General features: G+C 33.6%; 1 protein-coding gene, 1 long non-coding RNA gene and 1 pseudogene across 38 annotated transcripts; 2 read left to right on the top strand and 1 right to left on the bottom strand.

The window, feature by feature from the left end:
* The first annotated feature begins 164 nt into the window (after positions 1-164).
* LOC108214482 (uncharacterized) lies at positions 165-12626 on the top strand. 37 transcript variants are annotated; one of them, XR_010289957.1, is made up of 18 exons: positions 166-318; positions 583-621; positions 1522-1602; positions 2355-3581; positions 3951-4031; positions 4454-4589; positions 5178-5237; positions 5349-5476; positions 5565-5718; positions 6476-6770; positions 7481-7600; positions 7711-7906; positions 7983-8054; positions 8982-9123; positions 10326-10796; positions 10918-11100; positions 11192-11257; positions 12335-12626. It is a non-coding gene; the product is annotated as an uncharacterized LOC108214482 (long non-coding RNA). The 37 variants fall into 37 exon arrangements; XR_010289960.1 differs by having other exon boundaries at positions 2603-3581; XR_010289938.1 differs by lacking the exon at positions 166-318 and adding exons at positions 3713-3812; positions 4303-4338 and having other exon boundaries at positions 325-621; positions 1522-3581.
* A 2239-nt stretch (positions 12627-14865) lies between these two features.
* LOC108212626 (L-Ala-D/L-amino acid epimerase-like) lies at positions 14866-16119 on the top strand (annotated as a pseudogene).
* A 2463-nt stretch (positions 16120-18582) lies between these two features.
* LOC108212627 (uncharacterized) lies at positions 18583-19461 on the bottom strand. Its single transcript, XM_017384348.1, has one exon. The coding sequence runs from the start codon at positions 19459-19461 to the stop codon at positions 18583-18585; it is 879 nt and encodes a 292-aa protein (XP_017239837.1).
* Positions 19462-19651: the final 190 nt, after the last annotated feature.

The following is a 19651-nucleotide window of genomic DNA, read 5'->3' on the forward strand; positions in this document are numbered from 1 at the left end:
GATTGCACCAAAATCAATCCGTTTTTTCCCGTTTCCTGAGAGAAAGTCTGGTTATATATTTTCAAAAGAGATATTAAAATCTCAATTTTGATCTTCAATTTAAAAAATAATATTTTAATATAAACATCTAAAAATTATCATAATCATATCATCTACGAACAAGGGCAAAAAGAGCACCTGCAAAATTTCAAATATAACCTTTGTTTACACATAACCATTGCATCTTCGTTTTCTTTCGTAACGTCTCACTGTTTCTCCGATTTGTGTAACCCAACAGGAGTGACCGATACCATTTTGTGATCGGAGGCAACGCGATCGGTAAGAGTCAAAGCAGAAAAATGTGTGGATTGTGATTATGTGTGTGGACTTGTGTGTATAAGCGTGTGTTTGCAATTGTGTTCTGTTAATGTGTACAATTGTTTGATATTTATGGAGTAGTTGTGTCATGTGTTTGTCCATGCCTTAGTCTTGTACACCTCCATCTTCCTCTTCCTCCGTGTGTTTTTTGCGTGGCTTAGAACCCATAACTACAGTCGTTCCTTTAAAATTCCAAATTCTACCGGAGTGTGCTTACTCCTGCAGATCATGGAGAGATATTGTCCATGGTGGCCTGCTGATGAGGTTTGTTTGTTGAGCTACTTTTATTATTACCTTCTTATATATTTTATTCATAAGTCTGAGGCAAACAATCCATCTGATTCACAAGCTTCGTTTGTTGTTCTAGGGTCTAATTCATAACAAAACTGTCAACAGCGTACTTGCACTGTATTGTATGTTTGTAAGTTGAATATGACCCTGCGCATCAGGCTGTCTCAAAGTTTAAGTCATATTAATGCTATCAACCTTGTCGATCCTGAGTAAGTTAGGAACACTTGTACATATAACAGTAATGATTTTCAACAGGGGAGGAGCTACGTGAAAATGGTTAAGACGCTCCTTATGCGAGTAGCTTGGGTTTCAACTCGATTTTCGGATTTTCATGGACTACCTTCTTAACTCTGTCAGCCTTCAAAAGAACTTAAGATTGATGAATTGGTCCAAGGATAAAATAGGTTCTTTTTTGATAAAGGCGGCGCAATTATGATTATATTCTTAGCATATAGATAACATTTTCAGAACTCCTAAAATCAATCTCACTCCCACCTATTTTAAATATACAAACAAAGCGCCAACAAAAATAGGTTGTTCCTACCAATTTCTGATCTTTTTTCTATTAATTCCGTGGCAGCAAAGGGCCATTTTTTCTTGGTACTTTGATTATATGGACATGGGAATATAGAGGTGACGGGGAGAAAGATAAGTGAAACATGAATATTTGGCTTTGATCGGCTTAATTTATGCACTCGCATCTGTTCTCTTTTTACTAACTGTGATCTATATTTTGTTAGTTAAAGTATCATGTCGTCAAGCTCCAGTACATGTATTTGTAGTATTGTTCTTTGGTCTTTAAAATTTTATGACAACTCATTTTGATGTTTCTGTTTCTACAAAGCTAAAACAACCTTTATGGTTTATTTACAGGCATAAGGCATTTACAAGGATTCTCCTATTTGTGGTCCTGGAATTCTTAATGAGCTTCACACTACAATTAACTAAAGCAAGGTATCACGAACTTTTGTCAGTTCTACTAATTTAGTTATAACCGGGATCTAATTTATCTTAATTTTAGTAGGAAAGAATCACTTGATTACCAGGCCGTTGAGGTCCTGATTTTTGCTGTTTGGTGTAATTCCATCTTGTCTTCTGTATATACGGGCACTCGGTCGGACACTTGTAGCCGGATTTTGATCTTGTCTGTGCAATTACTTTCTCTGTTAACGCCCTTTGCGCATGTAAAAAAAGAGTATTAAATGAGGTTGCCAATACTTATGGAGAGGGTGCACACATGATAATTGAGGGAATCAACTTTTTTTGTCATTCTCATAGAGTAGACCAGCTCACCTATGTGGCAATTTGCACATATGTGAGTATAGTTATTGTGTTAGTAATTCTGATTATTGTTGTAAATTCGAGCTAACATTTTTTAATGTCTTGTATATATGATGGTCAAGTGTGTTAAATTCAGCAAGCAATACAAAGCTACTATTAAAGGTCATCCTTTAATCAAAGAGACATGGCCATTAGTCTAGATGAGAGTTAGCTTAATATACTCAAATCTATGTATAAATAAAACTATAATGTTTTTTTTTTGAAGATAAACTATAATGATACACACACACACACACACACACACACACACACGTGTGTGTGTGTGTGCCTATTGACTTGCAATAATTTTTTTAAAAAAACAAGAAACTATAGTGCTCTCTCCCTGGATCAACAATATTCATAATCGACTCATTTCTAACTTATAGGAGTGTGTGAGTTTGTTTTTAGAAGTTTTCCTAAAACACTGCAACCAGTGGCAAGTGGATGAGCGCATCAACATCAAAACTTGAACTAACAGTCAAAAGGTGAGTCCAGTGAGTAACGCCTCATGGTCGGCGCAAAACATATGATCCCTTCTCCTGTGCTTGTAAGATTAGGTTTTTAAGTCAGCTCTAGATATATATTCCCAGTAATTGATTGTATTGTTTACTCTAATTTCTTTGTATTGGTGCAGAATATTCAAATATTTAAGGATGTCAAATGATGCAGTGATGCAATATAGGAGCTTGAGAAAGTGGTGATCATTTATAAAGTAGTTAAATATAGGAAAAATGGTTTACTTTTATCTTTTCAGATCCTAATCTTCTATCTGTTTCATTTGTGCAGAGTGCATTTTCATGGTTATGTGATCCTTTTGTTTAAATTGTTTAGAATTTTTGATTCGTTTGATATGTGGTTTGTAGGCTTGGTTGATCTTAAACACATAAAAACCTAGATTCATTCTGGTCTCTAAGACCCTGTAATTTTTTTGTCTACAATTTACTACAAGGTAGCTCCATTTTGCCCTATTTTTGTGTCCATAATAAATAAAAATATGATTTAATTTGAAGGCTTGTGCCTCGCACGAGCTTTTATGCTAATCAACATATTCTAAATTCCTGCTAATACCCATTCAGCATATGGATTTTTTTTCCTTACCCGACCCGGCAGTTATCCTCCTACAAATATGGCAGCGTTCCTTTTTCCTTTATCTTTTCCAAATTTCAAATCTCCCCCGTTTCAAAAACGTCGGATTAGACTACTCTCATGGGATTAAACTGCTTTCAAACTTTTTTTTTTTGTCAGAAACTGCTTTCAAACTTATTTTCTCTCGACCCGGTCTTAGTTTCAGTTTCCACAATTTCAGCCTTCATATCTGCTTGCCATATCCTTTGGAGAGCAGTTTACGCACATTGTTTTCATTTTCATTCTTTCAAACACTGCAATACGTTATGTCTGCACTGGAACTGATTTCATCCGCACATTGTTTTCATTTTCATTCTTTCAAACACTGCAATATGTTATGTCTGCACTGGAACTGATTTCATCCGAAGCTTGCAGCTATTTGGAAGGAAGATGGTCAGTTTTTGCAGAAAGATGATAATAGGAAAAAGAGAAGTTACATAATTATGAAAAAGCGAAGGTGCAGGAATCAATAAAAAACAAAATCACGGGTATGTATTATTAATAATTTTTAACTTGCTTCATCTCCTGCTTTGTGATATATTATTGTTATTATGAATGTTGATTGCTAAATTTTCTTTCTTTTTTGATTTTGATATACACTATTCCATATTCCATATAGTCTAAGTGTTTGATAAAATGCGCCAATGAAAGAAGTTTACTTCCGCCTTCAGAATTTCCTCGAACATATGTGCTCGATTAGATGCTAATTCTATTAGCAGGTATCCAGTGAGATAAAGATTCGTGTACATCTATTTAGTTGTTCGAATGTCATATTTTGTAGCATCATCCATATTATAGAGTTTTATAAGCCTTACAAAATTTCACTATTTGAGTTTCACTTTCATCGTTATATGCAGGTTTCCATAAACAACTTAAACACGATAATCATCTTTAACATATCCTTATATTCAAGTTTTTGCCGGGTTACAATGAATTTGGTGAGTCTTTGCCTACTTTAATGGGTAAATATTCTTTAATTTATATATATATATATATATATATATATATATATATATATATTGCTGCTTCAAATTCACGATTTTCAATGTTTGATCAAAGGTCTGATAGAGTTTTTGACTGATATCTTCAAGTTTATGTTCTTTAATGTGGTGATGTTAAATGTACAGTAAGGCTTTTCGATCTCATTTTCAAATGTAGAACCAGGCTATTATCCTTATATTTTTGCATAATTTCCTTTTGTGTTGATAGTGCTTGGACTGCACTCTCCTGCTTCGTCCAAGACTGGTAGATATAAATTTCTGGGCTACTCATAACTGAATTCATTGTTTTGATCACATTGTTTGTTGTAATACTGTAATATATTGATTTTTATTGATGTGTGACATATGTTCATTTATAGATATCAAGTGTCATTCTACTTGTGATTCGAGTAGTCGGATGCATTCGAGAGCTCTGTTGCAATCCTGCGGACTTCGTATGGCGGCAATAAAAAATTTCAATTCTGAATACCACCCTTTCAGAATTCGATTTTAATGGTAATTATGTAGTTTAAATATGTATGACAATATTTGTTGTATACGCTCACGGCTTACTTCTTACCGTCTTATATGATATTAGATATTTACCTATTGTTTCATCTCATAATACGGATGTCAGAGGACAGTGCTTGGACTGCACTCTCCTGCTTCGTCCACGGACGGTATTTGCGTAATTTTACAGGCCTGCTCATTCCCTAAATGCTTTGTTTTGTATGTGGTTTTTTAATGGTATTTTATAGATACTAAGCGGCTGTTGATGATTCGTGTAATCGGATGCATCCTAGAGCTTCGTTGTAGAGTTCTCTCGGAGCCAATTGTGAAAATTTAAATCCTAATACGAACACTCAACTTTAATGGAATGTACTTGGATCTTAATATGCTTTCGCCAAGATGATGTGTTCTGAAGTCTTATTAAGTTCACCTTTAAATGAATATTTTTTCATTTTTTAGAAACTCCTCGACTGTAACTCATTGTTCGGTTGCTTTCTATGGGCGTATTAAAACTGTAGGTAGGTGTTGATTATTTCTCTCACCCAAATTAGAACCTGTAAGTGCTGCTTTGATGTTTTGAAATTTTTTATGCAGGAACCATTACAAGCAGTAATTCTACAAATGTTTCCACAAGCATTCCTGTTGCAAACCAAGGTTAGTGATCAGTAATCTTTCTTTCTCGACCATAGTTCACTGCATGCTTTGTTCCTGTAGTGTATGCATTCGAGTGATTTTACTAAAAATATGAAAACATTCTTCTGTCAGGTACAGTGTTTCGCGAGAAAAATACCTTGATTAATGAGGAAGGAAAATTAAATAACTGCTTCGTGCCTTTTGCGAGAAAACTATTCTGACACCCTCGCAAAGAAGATTAAATTGTATTAATCTGCAAGGTAGTATTTTCTCATATTCGAATTTTTATAGTTTTTGGTTAACCATGACTCTTAGTTTTTGGACTGAAGCTCTAGCATCACGTTATAGATGTGGCGAAACATAGTTCCTGCTTGGGGAACATTCGAAACAAGGATGGGATTCTTCGTTCTCGGTCAAAGTTTCAATTCCTGCTTCAACAATACAAAGGAACAATCTGCTGATTACATGCGCTATAGGCGCCAACTTGAAAGCATGCATAATGGTACTTTTCACTTTTAGAGTAATTATATGATTATATATAATATTATTATTTGTAATAATGAAGCGAGGATGTATTCTATGCTTCCAGATTTGTGGGGAGGTTATCAGTCCTTCAAACATATATAGTGGCCCAACTCAACTGGTTGCTGATACCTTTACTTTGATTTAAAATTAAATTAATCTCAATATTTACCTATTTCGCTTAAATGTGACACCATATATCTGCCTGCATGAAATTTATCAAAGGACATTAAGAAAGGATTGAAATGCAACCAGTCAAGCTTCTGTGATATAATGCTCAATGTCAATGCTGTTAGTCTGCTCAGTCGTACTATAAGTGTTCACATCTAATGAGTCTAAACACAAGAATAAGTCGGCCGGCAAAAAAGAAGGAAATTTGAGATTTGTGTAATTTCAAAGGTGTGCAAGGAAAATAAATGGCTTAGGATGTTGTTGAGATATGTTAAGATATTCTGCAAGTTTAATTTATTACTTGCTGAAAGCAACTAAGAGACACAAGTGTGAATTGAAGTTTATTTTCCTGTTAGAGGTTTAAATACTATATTAAGTTGGATCTCTGTTGTCCACTAACATTTTATGATTTCAAACCGCTGAAAGTTGTGGAGATCATTGAAGATAATGAAGTGATGCAATGATTAAGAAATGCAAATAGGGTATCAGGAAAGCCAAAACTCTTGGTAATTGACATATATATATGTGTGACATGGCTGTATTCCCTTTGCCCATTGACATGCTAGGGATTATCCAGATTGAGTACACTGATAATTGGTGGGATGACAGTTCAGTGTACACTTGGTAATGGGATGGCAGGATCTTCTATTGATTCCACATTAACAACCAAAAGAGTGGCAGTGATGGCTGGTATCTGCCCATTTGGCAATGTAGTAGAGGGTCCTTCCACTGGTGCCTCTTTAGGATCATCAATTTTATGTGGATCAGATGCCACTGGCTATTGAATGGGAATTGAGTGTCTACTTCCTCGAGATTCCTAGCTGAGCTGGCACAACCAATTGTAATGCCCGGCAACAAAAGGTACATAGTAGTTTTGAGTATGTTTGAGCTGTGTAGTTTGGCCTTTTTTTTCCATTATACTAGGAATTAAGACGCACAGATACAAGTGAGGTTTAAGGGTCAGGAGACTTGGGTTGATGAATTTGAGGGTGTCACTCTTTAGTATTTGCAGTTTGTTTGTGGAACATGAAAAAAGAATATATAGGACCTGATCTCATGGAGTTGTTGCTGTAATGTGTGATATTGGGAAAATAACTAACTCCATCTGCTGTTAGCTCAAAATAACCCGGGAATTGCATTTGTTCACTTGCACATATACAATAGGTATATCAGTTTCTCAAATTCTTTCACCAAAATATTTTTAGTAATCCAATCATCAAGATATCTTCCAAGAGCTAGAGGAGAAAGAGCACTAGAAGTTATATTATTAGTAATTTACTCAACACGATATCTTTCCACATGCATATAGACAAGTAGGTATCGGCTTATACTCTAAGCTCATCAATTTTATTTTTTTTGCGGTGCAAGAAACCATTATGATATATAATTAAACCTATAAAATTATCTTGCATGCTTCGGACAATGTCTGCTTCGAACAATGTCACAAGTACCGTGTAATGCTTTACTCTAGAAAAGATTTCTCCCTTGCATTGTCTTGGGTTGATTATATTCTTTGCTTTTATACTTTGATTGTAGCCTTCTTTATATGCTTTCATGTGCTGAACTTTCAGATACAGAATTCTCATTCTGGGAGAAGATTCTACAAAGGCCTACAAGTTTGTTCTCACGGATCGAGCTGCAAAGAGGTTGATTGGATCCAGTGCAACAAAACTCATTGCATATATGGCATGGTATGTTCAGAAAACATAATTCACCAAGACTACTCCGCTTAATTCCTTGATTTATCATATTGCCCAGCATTTTTTGGAATTCATAACTGAAATAATGTCTTGACACACAGACACCACATGTCTTTCCAACTAAAATTAAGGATAACTGTGATAGGGACCTTAAGCTGAAGTTGCTTATTTCTGAGGATAATATCAAGTCAGTTTAGTCGACTCTACTTTGCTACAGACGCCTATTAAGCTGGAATCGCAACTCCAACTATGTCTGAAGCCACTGTGGGTGCTTATGGGAATTCAGAAAATTCGGAGGTGAGTTCTCTGCAACAACACAGCCACAAGTAGATTACAATATACTAATATTAGATTATTTACTGTTTTGTTTCAGCCTTATGTTGCACATTTGGCTACTGGTAATACACCGGACACAGTATTTTCTACAACCAAGAAGATCAAAATGGTATCACCGTATTCTGTTTGGCCTATATATCTAGGTTACACGCAAATATTTTCCACCTTCGATCAGTACAGAGTTACTGTATTGATTTTATTACCTTTCTGACTTTGTTGTCTCATTGTGCTGCATCAGGAGCTTTAGATTGTACGACTTTTGCGACCAGTTTAGCATGGCTCTTAGACTTGATCATCAACTTTGTGGCTTTCCTGTTTAAATCAAATCATTTTCTCGCATTCTACAAGACTATTTTATTTCAGATGTCTCTAGATAGGGCTTTCATAAGTTTGATTTCTCACATTGATGACTGTTTCCATAAGACTTTTTTTATTTAATATTCCAAGTGTTTTTTAGTTTAATGATTCTCCTTCATGCCCCAAAAGTAGTTTACATTACTCATTTTCCTATATTTATATTGCGTTGAAACTTAATAAATAAAATTGCATGAACTCCTGACAAAAAAAAAGTAAAAAAAAAAAATGCATGAACTGTGATACATCACAACTCATTTGAGATCAAGGCGTGACTATAAATAAAATTATAATCATCAAATAAAGTAAAAAAAAAACATTATTTCAAAATTCGCCGTGTGCGAAGCACGGGCATTAGGCTAGTTATATTATATGGACAAAACAAAAGGCGCATCTTATTACATCTTTTCATGAGCTAAATAGAATATACATATAACACTTAATTATATAATAATATAATAAATATTTCCACTGTTCAAACTCAAGACATGTCTGATTTCCAGATAATGCTTGACAGATACTCTGTTTATCTTCTCCAAGTGTTTCAACTATATTGTAATGTTATTGTATATAATTTTTTTTATAAATAATAAATGTTGGTGGTAGAGACCTTCACATTTGCCTCGTCAATTGTATAAAAAATTAGTGTATATTTTCTAACAGTTTGGTTTACTTTCTGCAGTGGCTCTTTCTAGATTGGATGCAATGTTGTAATAGGAAACCCCAATAAGTTGGAATGACACAATATCATGACATATGACATTGTTATTTCAGCACTTGGAAAAATTTGTCGATTTTATCGTAACAAGTTAAATTCAGCCCAGGTATTGCACACATTTTATCTCACATTAAGTATACACTGCAAGTGCTAATCAAATATACAGATGATCTTTAAACAAACTTGTTATTCTTACGAAGAAGTGAAAAGTATGATTCTCATTAGTGTACACTTTTTGCTTGTTTAAGGCATGTTAAGGTTTATAATAGCCAGAATTAACACAGGAATGAAGTCTTTTATTAACTACTATTATCACTTTCTTAAGGTTTGGAACTAATAATATCCCCTCGTAATATTTGAATGAAACTACCATTATCTTTGCAACTAGATTTATTTGCTATATAGTTGAGTGATAAAACTATCTTGGTTTCTATTTACATTACATAAAGGTATTAGGTAGTTACTACATTCACACTTAATCCATAGTGCTTAAATTACGGATGATTTGATATGCTTTTGATTAGTTTTAGCTAATATTTTTGCCTGATTTGCTCGGATCAACGTATTAGTTATACTTCATTATTTGAATTTGGGATGAAGTTGCGAGTCTTGGATTGTGTTCTGCTTGATCATTCATCTAAATATAATTTTGAAAGTTTATAGTCATAGTTGATCCTGTTTGTTCGGATTGCTGATAGATTATTAAGTTTTAATTTGCTTAGATTTTTCTTTTTTGTGTATGTGCTTGGAACAACATCACTCTGTACATATATATTGAACTGTAGATGAAGCTTTGAATCTTAAAGGACTTGGATAGTGTTCTTTTTCTTAAATTGCTTGAGTTGTGATCATCAGATAGTTGCTTAAGTTAGTTTTTAACTTTTGTACTTTCAGGGAATTGTCATTTGAATATGTTTAGTTTAGATTATAAGCACGATTTCTGTTATGAAACTGTAGCAGTGATTGCCACAACATGCTCTGGGATTTTTGCTTGAACAACATCGATTCTAGCTTTATGCAATATCATATGAAAATCATTTTTCATTGTCAAATACTATAGCAGTTTTTCAAATTAAATTTTCTGCTCTATGTACTCTGATCCACAGGTTGTTTTCTAGACATTGACTCGTACTTACTATAATATTAAACATAATACATCTGAATTTAACCTACCAAGTGAAAATCAATTGCATGATGACCTCTGAGTATATTCTGCAAAAATTCTATCTGTCTTTGTTCGATTGTAGATCAGACTGGAAGATACGTTGATTTTCCAAAATGGCATGTTTAATGGATTCTAGGTTGCAGGTTGTGAGAAAGAACTGGTCTAAGAATCTTCAAATTTCTGATTGCCAAAAAGCAAGTTGAGGAAAGTTGGCTACAGTTTCATGAGGATACGAGACAAAGAGTGAGGCATCGTCGTGTTTGTCAAGTACCATCAGCGCCTCAGTTTCCTCTGCACAGACCTTCAAGACTACGGAAAAAAACAAGGCGGAGTACTCCTCACCTGCACAGACGTGCTGATTCCATCATGAATCTATTGGCTCATTGTGGTGGTATTTCTAAAATTAGGATTCGTCAGTTTCTTGGTGATGGTCCTGATACCAGCAAAGCGTTAAGAATGTCAGATATCCTCTCTCATTCTCTGGACAAACATACTGTAAGGCCTGTTTAATAAATAAAAGATGTTTAATATTTTGCTGGTGTTGGAGGTTAATGAAACAAGCTGTTGTGAAGAGGTTTGGAGCTGGGGGGCGATGTGACCCTTATATATACATGGTATTTTTACTAATACCAATTTATATAGCATTACTTGTAATCTCAAAACAATTTATGCAATGTTTTAAGTTTTTGCAAACTTATTATTTCTTGTAATGTATTTGATTCTGTTTTGTTGCAGATAGCATGATGTGGCATTTAGTCTTCGCATTCCATGCCCATGGCTTATGTTGTAAATATTTGGTATTTGAAAACAGAGGATGTACCTTTGAGGCAAAGAGGCAGGCCAAGATCCACTGTAGCCGAAGACGTCATGGTTCGTGATGGATTATTAAGTCCTGGGGTTAATGCTTCTGAAACAACAGTTGAGTCCCCACGAGGCATGTTAAACACATTACTTTACTCATGTTTGATTGTTTTTAACCAATTTTTTTACCTGCTAACTATTTCTACAGATGATACCGGACGTCAGACCTTCGATACGCGTTCTAACCCCATTCCACCTACAGTCTTAATGCAAGGTACGCTACAGAACTTCGCATTTGCTCTTTAGCCTTGCCCTTAAAATTGAAATTCACTAGAAGCTTCTCCCATAATCATCACTGATAAGCAATGGCTTGATCTGAAAATTATAAATAAATGATGTTAGTAGTTTAATTCTCTGTATATTATGACCCATAGTACTCACAAAACATTAAGTGAAAAGCCTTATTTGTAAATATAGCAAGTGTGTTTATCTGAATACTTATCAGTTCGGAAGCTCATATCTAAGATTCCTTGAGATGTGGTTTAAGAATTATAAGTCTGAGAGTATGGTGGAACTATGAAGGATCAACTTTAGTTTTTATTCTATCATTGTAAGTTATAAATGAAATGTAAGCCTGTGGGCTGCTGTCACAGATATATTTGTTAATTATGTACTTAAAATCAAAAGAGAAGGATTATTGTTATCGGACAATCATTTGATGCAACCGATTAGTTTGTAAGAAATAATTAAAATGGTATATAGTTTACAAAATATATGTTACCTTGTATTAGAGTTTGTATGGATAATTTTTAATTTTACAATTTTTTTTAAAACAATTATTTATCTCACATTTAGCCATCATTCGTAGAGATTTTGTTCACTTGGTGCATGTAATCAAGCAACACATCGATAACTTTTATCAAAAAAGTTGGTATTGCTCTCATGTGTCTTTGCAAAGACACGAGTCATAAGATGGAGCTAATATAATATTACTTTGTCCCATAAAGAATGGGATGCTATAACATATTCTTAATTTCAGAAAGTTTCATATGCATTTAGCTATTACCTAGATAAAGTTCTTTTATCAATTACCTAGAATTAAAGACACTAGAGGGGAAAGCACTCAAAGAAGTGTGAACAACTACAATGTCCTGTTAAAAGTGGTGAACTGGATCATAGGTCTTTTAGAGATAGAGCCACTTATTCGATTATCTTTATATTATCCAATTAATTGATTACTCAAATTTGACCTCTACTAAATAAGTTGAAACTAATTGTTATGTTATGCGAGATTATTTCATATCTTCTCTCTCAAATTGAGGTTTTTTGCTTATTTTTTGGTTGAAAACAGAGGAAGAGCCCAGAAAAGGGTCGTTGAAATAACAAGGAATGGTTTGCGCTTCTACAAGGGGAGGAAGAACAAGTAAAAGTATAGTCTTCGGTGTATATCTGTCTTTGTGTTAGGTGGTATATGTACAACGGATTTACGCAGTAAAGGAATTTATGGCTTTTCTTAAATTGAAATTAGGCCATAGAAAACCTTCTTGTACAAACACAAAGTAAAGACGTCATTAAAGTCTATGAACTGATCCAGGAAAAAAAAAAAGGCAAATCAATGTAATAGACTGCTATGCTTCGACATCCCTCCATATTTCTCATGACAACACAACTCAAGAAAAATTATGATTATTAAACATAGAGCAAAAGAAGTGCTACTGTTCTCTGAAATAAAAAACATAACTGTTAGGTGCTTATAGAAGGAAAAGTTTGTTTGTTAATTAACACAACATTTATGTGTTACGACTTGAGAATGATAAGAGTTTGTACATTGGTCTACTGCTTTCACTATAAACCATAATCATTTACACTGCGTATGCCTACTACAGCTTCAAGACATTTTTATGACTCCTCGCCGTGGCTTTAAAAGCCAACACTATATAAATTCAACTCCAGTAAAAATATTTAAAGTATCTCAAAATATTCATTTATAGCAATTATGACATGATGAAGAAAACACGTTAATAACATTCACATAACCTGAAATAAGTAACAGAAGATAAACCTTTATTACTAGACTATATATAGAGACACGAAATACATCCTCTAATTATAAATGTAAAATAACTTTTCAAAAAACAAACGGTATAATGGGAGCAAAGATTTTGATTCTTAATAATAAGATCAATTTTCAAGTTGCATTCGATCAATTTCATACTCAATCGATATGCGTGTGTGTAAATATTCGATGATCATCAACAAAACAAAGACATAATTGAAATTAAGAAAACTAATTATATTAAAATTCAAGATTATTATAAATAAATTAATAATTTATTTAAAATACGATTTAAATTGAAAGCCCGTGCCTTGGACGGGCTTTGACGCTAATTTTTTTCGTATAGCTGGACCCACTGAACAAGAGAGAATATTGCACAATATGTAAAAGCTCGACTAAACATTTGCTAGAATTATTGATGTCATTACTGTTAGACGTGACAATTTGGTGCACAACACGAAAAAATGACATGAACACAACATGAAAGTACACGAATGTACACAATATGACATATTCTTAAATAAGTAAGTATATTCTCATGTAAATGATATATATTTACACACACACATATATAATATGAACAAATTTATACACAATTGTATGCAAATATATAGATTTAAAATATACTTCATAAAATGATACATACATGAATTTCTAGAATATATTTAGTTAAGTTTATAATAATATATACATATTAGATGCGTTAAAAATGGAAAGTTTGAGGCATATTATTAATATGTTCTTGATGTAATTTCTGAAAACTAATAGTTGGAAGTTGTTTCTTACTATGAGGACTTAACTTTTATGTTTGGATTTAAAGATACTTTCTTAGGGTAAACCATAAATAAATTGAGTTAGAAATATTTGGTTGAAATAGGTTATGTGGTTGCTTGCACAACTACTAAGGTTTGTTGGTCTCGCGCGCACATGCGCCGCCGCCGTTTGGGTCGAATGACGAATGTCTCAGTGTCTCGTATATATGAAAAAATGTGTCCATTACACAAAAATTGTAACTGATACCGATGAATATTCTAATATTAAAATTGATTAAATCAGAATACTTATATATAAAAATGTATGTGTGTTGCAGTTACGTTTTTGCATATATATTGAACGAAAAAGTATAAAATAATGTATACAAAATCCTAGCAGCCTCCTCTTCTCTCTATCTCTCTCCCAGTTGTCATACATGTTAATGGTGTTGTTCGGCTAAATTTATTTTTCAAAAATAAGGGTGTATTTCTAGAAAAAAATACATAAAACTCTACTTTTTTCAAAAATAAACTCTTTTTTTTAACAAATAATGAATATAAAGCACCTCTTTAACACATATATCTAAAAAAAAATTATAAAAAACAATTTTTTTAAAAAGTAAGTCCTTTTTTTTAAAAGCAGTTGTGGCCAAATAGGCCACTGTTGTCTGGCGACTTAAGGTCCGATCGATGTTGAGTATTGTCATAATTGTGAGCGGATTACTCTGTGTTGTATTATCCTTGGAGCAATATGATATTGCGACAGCTCATCACACGTAAGTGCGGTAATTATCACTTTGTGTTTGCTTTGTTTATTTGATTGTGTTGGCACGTTCTTGTTAATATGATATAATTGCTCTAAATGATGTTGCTGTGATTTTCACTGTTTTATCCAACAAAATGTGCACGACAACTGCACGAAAAGCACACGACAATTTCAAAACACATATGAATTTGACATTAGGTACACTTTGCACATTGACACCAACATTCAATAGGTTATGTATTGCAGACATTTTTCAGTAGATTGGAACTACTGAGGTGTGTGATATGTTGACAACGAGGACTACTGGAATGCCTCTGATTTCAGTGTTGAGTAAGGTTGGCCGGATTCTTCAGGGACACAACTTTGCTTCTGTAAGTTACTTGTCACATGACTCTGTATATTGTATTAGTCTATGGAATGCTTTGCTCATCTGTTTTTTCTTTTCCTTTGCAATGTTTCAAGGTGAGAGCGGGTGTTGAGATGGCCCTCATTAATGCAGTTGCTAACATGATCGGCATGCCACTGTGGAGAGTGTTTGGTGGAGTTTCCAACACTATCAGCACGGATATCACAGTTCAGTCTCTGTTTCAGCTCTTGCCTTAAGTTTTACAACATTATGACCTTCATAATATTTAGCAGCCCTTTGATTACTAATTAATTCCATGTGAAATTATACTGCATGTAGATTCCAACTGCTTCACCTGCCCAGGCTCATCAACTGGCTTCCGACTACTGCAGTAAAGGATTTCAAACTTTAAAACTCAAGGTAGAAAGCAACCTTGTTTCAGATATCGAGATGCTTAGAGCTGTACGTGGAGGCCACCCTGAGTGCTCCCTAATCCTAGATGCCAATGGAAGGTACTCCTCTTCGGAAGCTCTACAACTTCTGCAGATATTGCATGGTGAACATCTTGAACCTTTTTTGCTGCTAAGATCTTAAATATATATATACATATGTGTTTGTCTTTCAATCTGACAAGTCATTTTCTACAAACTGTTACTGCTTTGCAGAACTGAAGCTATCTCCGGTTCTGTTTGAGCAGCCAGTTCACAGGAATGACTGGGATGGTCTTGGTTGGGTTACCAAGATTGCCAAAGAGAAATATGGTGTGTCTGTTGCAGCTGACGAGAGTTGCTGGTGTTTGGACGATGCAAAGATGATCATTGAAAGAAATTTGGCACGTCATCAACATCAAGCTAGCAAAACTTGGGGTACTTGGATCCGTTGAAACTGCTGAATTGGCACAAGCATCTGGCTTGGAACTGATGATTGGTGGGATGGCCGAGAGCAGACTTGCAGTAGGTTTTGCAGGCCACCTTGCTGCAGGCCCGGGATGTTTCAAGTAAGTAGTCCATATTAGGTTTTTCTTATCATTAAAATTTGCTGCAGTTTTTGGTTATTTTTGGGGATTCTGACCTATATAATGTAATATTATCACAGATATATTGATCTTGATTCTCCATTTCATCTGTTAGAAGATCCAGTATTGAAACGTACCTTTCATATGAAAGGTACGTTTTTAAACTTCAAGACCACATCAGAACTTCCACCCAAACTTTAAGGGTTAAAAGGTCATTAAGCCATTTTGATATTCTGATTGCAACTGTTCAACGAAATCACTAATATAGACAACCACCTCTCCTTTTTCATTTCTAAAAGGTGCTCCTCTATTTTGTCAAATTTCATATGTTATTCAATTATCATTAAAAAATTAAAGTATAAGTTATAGGAAAGATATATTATTATTTTTCAAAATAAATTAACATATTTAACTTTTAATTTTCATATTAAATTAATATAAACTATTCTTTTAAGAAACTAAGTAAACTAAGGTATTAAACTATATAGATATAGTTGCTCTATATAATGTTGTTGTGATTTTTAATGTATTATCCAACAAAATGTGTACGAAAACTGCACGAAAATTGCACGAAAATTTCACATTAGGTACACGAATCCTAAATTTCACAATTTCACATTAGGAACGGCCGACTCTCGTGAGAGTTTAAGTGAAAAGAGTACCAGATATCAAAATTTGATTTATCATCTTCTAAATTTCTTAATATAAGGACTATTGACTAACAGCCAACAAACCTCCATCTCTTTATTAACAAATTCAGTAAGATATCAAAACTACCGACATAACATCACTGACACATGCATGAAAGTATGGTATTTTGATATTCGGTAAAAGAGAAGGGGCAAAGTAGTAGTTTAACGATTTCAAAAACTGATTTCTTTTAGTAAACTTTATTATAATATTATAAAAATTATGAAGAATATTATTAAACTTAATTTGTTGACGTTTTACTGACGGAAGTGTGTAGCTGAGAATGAAACATTACTATGAGGGTACCACGCTTGAAAGTCAAAATGTAGTTGTACAAACGGGAAAAGCCAATTACAAGAGTGTACCATAGAGAATTTCCCTAACAAAAAACTTGATATTTATTGATACTTGTCAACAAATGAATATGGAATTGCCATTGAAGATGTTTCGATTAATCAAATAATGAATAATATTTATAAATTGCATAAATATTGTAAGTAATATAGATATCCTAAATTTTGTATCAAATTTTTTTAAAACAAACATGTGGTGATTTTAGTTATGTGTCCCAAAATCTGTATCACAATATTTTTCAATCAGACATATGGTGATTTTAGTCGGATGACTTGTGTGCGAACACATAACTTGAGTGAAACACACGGCTAACTAAGATTTTAGGAAAAAATTTGTTGCCTGCATTTTCGTTACATTACACACTAATAAAATCTGAAGAAACAAGGGAAAATAGATTTTTTTACCACTCAACTTATAGCATTTTTAGAAACTTACCACCCAACTAATTTATTTTTTCTTTTCGTCACTAAAGTTAGGTTTGGTTTTTTTAGCCACCAACTTAGGTTCGGATTTGATTACTAGTATTATGATAATTTTTTTTGTCACTAAACTTATTGCGTCTTTAGAAACTAACCACTCAACTACAATTTTTTTTATTTTACTCCTAGTGTTAGATTCAGCTTTTTTTTGTCACTAAAGTTAGGTTCGGATTTAATTATTAGCATTACATATTATGTGTAGCATTATTAAAATATAGTGGTAGTCTGTAATATTTTGATGATTTGATATATGTTTGTATCTTTATATATAGTACTTTTTATGTCTCCAAGGTCGTTTACCTTGGATGATAAGAATTTACACGCATTTTATGGTCTTTAAAAGATGTAGTTTCAAAGATAACTTTATGTTTTTCTTCCGAATGAAAATTCAGCCTTGGAATTTTTACACACAAAAAAAAATCACAAAAATAAGTTATGGACCTATGTTTTATAAGAGTCTTAAATACGTGCTAAGAAGTAGAAAAAACTGTAAACTAATGAGAGGGACAGAGGGAGTAATAATAATATAAAATGATGCATTATATATATAGTGGACAATCATCGAAAATTAAGTTTTCCTCTCTATTTATTTGTCTTGAAAATTGTAATAAGATAAATTATTAAAATTTTTGAAGATTAATTTAAAAGAGATCTTAGACTGAGATAGTCGATTGAACCTTTAATAGCGAAAGATGATGCTTCATATCACTCAATTACACTTTATCTTATGAGAGAAGGTGAATTGTTTGAAGTCATTAATTTCGTATTCATGATTCATTGAATTTTTAGAATCTAATTACGATATTTCCTGATTTTAATTTTCATCGGCTCATTTTATATTATTATTACTATATATAAAGCTATAAACATACGACACATCATCAAAATATTACATACTATCACTATGTATAAATGATGCAACAAAAAATTATCATAATGCTAGTAATCAAATAACCTAAATTGGTGGCTAAAAATAAAACCAAACCTAACATTAGTGATTAAATGAAAAAATAAATTAGTTGGGTGGTAAGTTTCTAAAAACGTTATAAGTTGAGTGGTAAAAAAATCTATTTTCCCAAGAAACAAAGGTACTTATTACAAGCCCGAATAAATAATAATCTTAAGAACACAAATAGGAAATTTAAACAGTAGACTGCAGTAACTGATCATCCAGGGATTCCAATTCCACATAGATGTTTTCACGGTGATAAGATTTGCAGATGAAGTAGATGATTGTCTGGACGACAAGTCCACACAGAATTAACAGAGACATTAGCATAGACCAAAGAAGTACCCCGGAGATCATTCCCCACAGAGAGACTTCACCCATAGCAGTCACTTTAAAGCCTAGGTGAATCCCAAGGAAACAGAGGTTTTGTATAACAAAAATTGCAGCACAAAGTCCAGTGTTTCCCTTGATCAAATATTTGCTCTTCAGCATTGCTTCAAATCCATACAGGTCTTCCAAGACCGATACAACGTTTGCCAAGTAACACACGAAGCTCAAATACACGAGTCCTGACAAGTATATGAGTAAAACAACAGCAACCATAATTGCAGTTGGAGTCGGTGTTAAGGTCACACCCCATAAAACTGTTACAAGTACAGCACCGACGCTTATTGCAAAGAAAATGACAAAGTTGAGTATGAAAGTGATCAGAAGTCTCTTCCAAACCTTTGGAACAGCTTTCATGACCTTCTTGTAGGTTACTTCCTCTTTTGTGGTGTAAATGCATGCGACTGTGTGTACAGCTGCTGATGTCGAGAAGATCAAAAGGATCAGGGAAGGGATTAGGGGGACAATCAAGAGAGAGAGGACATCTGAAATGATGGAAAACATTTCATGTCTGGAAAAGAAATTAAGCTTGTTGATCTCAGCAAAGTAACAGAAACAAATAGGAAGGATCAGGAATAATGTTATTTGGCTGAAAATTTTCCGATATGAGGTTGTGATATCAAAGGCTTCTTTGAGAAGGCCAAAAAAACCAAGAAACTGGATATTGTCTTGTCCTCTGGCCATAGGATTTTTTTCGCTTTTTTTGCAGACAGTGTAGAAATTATACGTTATAGAAGTTAACTGAAGATGCATGTAATTCATATAAAGAAGTACGTAATTGACTTGGCATAAGACCGTGTAGTTCGATTATTCAAATTTGTTCAGAATGGACTTGGTCACCAGGCGAAGAAGCCTGGAAGCTGGAGCAGATGAA

Source organism: Daucus carota, chromosome 3, assembly GCF_001625215.2.
Source record: "Daucus carota subsp. sativus chromosome 3, DH1 v3.0, whole genome shotgun sequence".
Lineage (NCBI taxonomy): Eukaryota > Viridiplantae > Streptophyta > Magnoliopsida > Apiales > Apiaceae > Daucus > Daucus carota.

Coding starts and splice junctions, on each gene's coding strand:
- LOC108212627 (XM_017384348.1), bottom strand. CDS start 19,461: ATGGCCAGAGGACAAGACAATATCCAGTTTCTTGGTTTTTTTGGCCTT.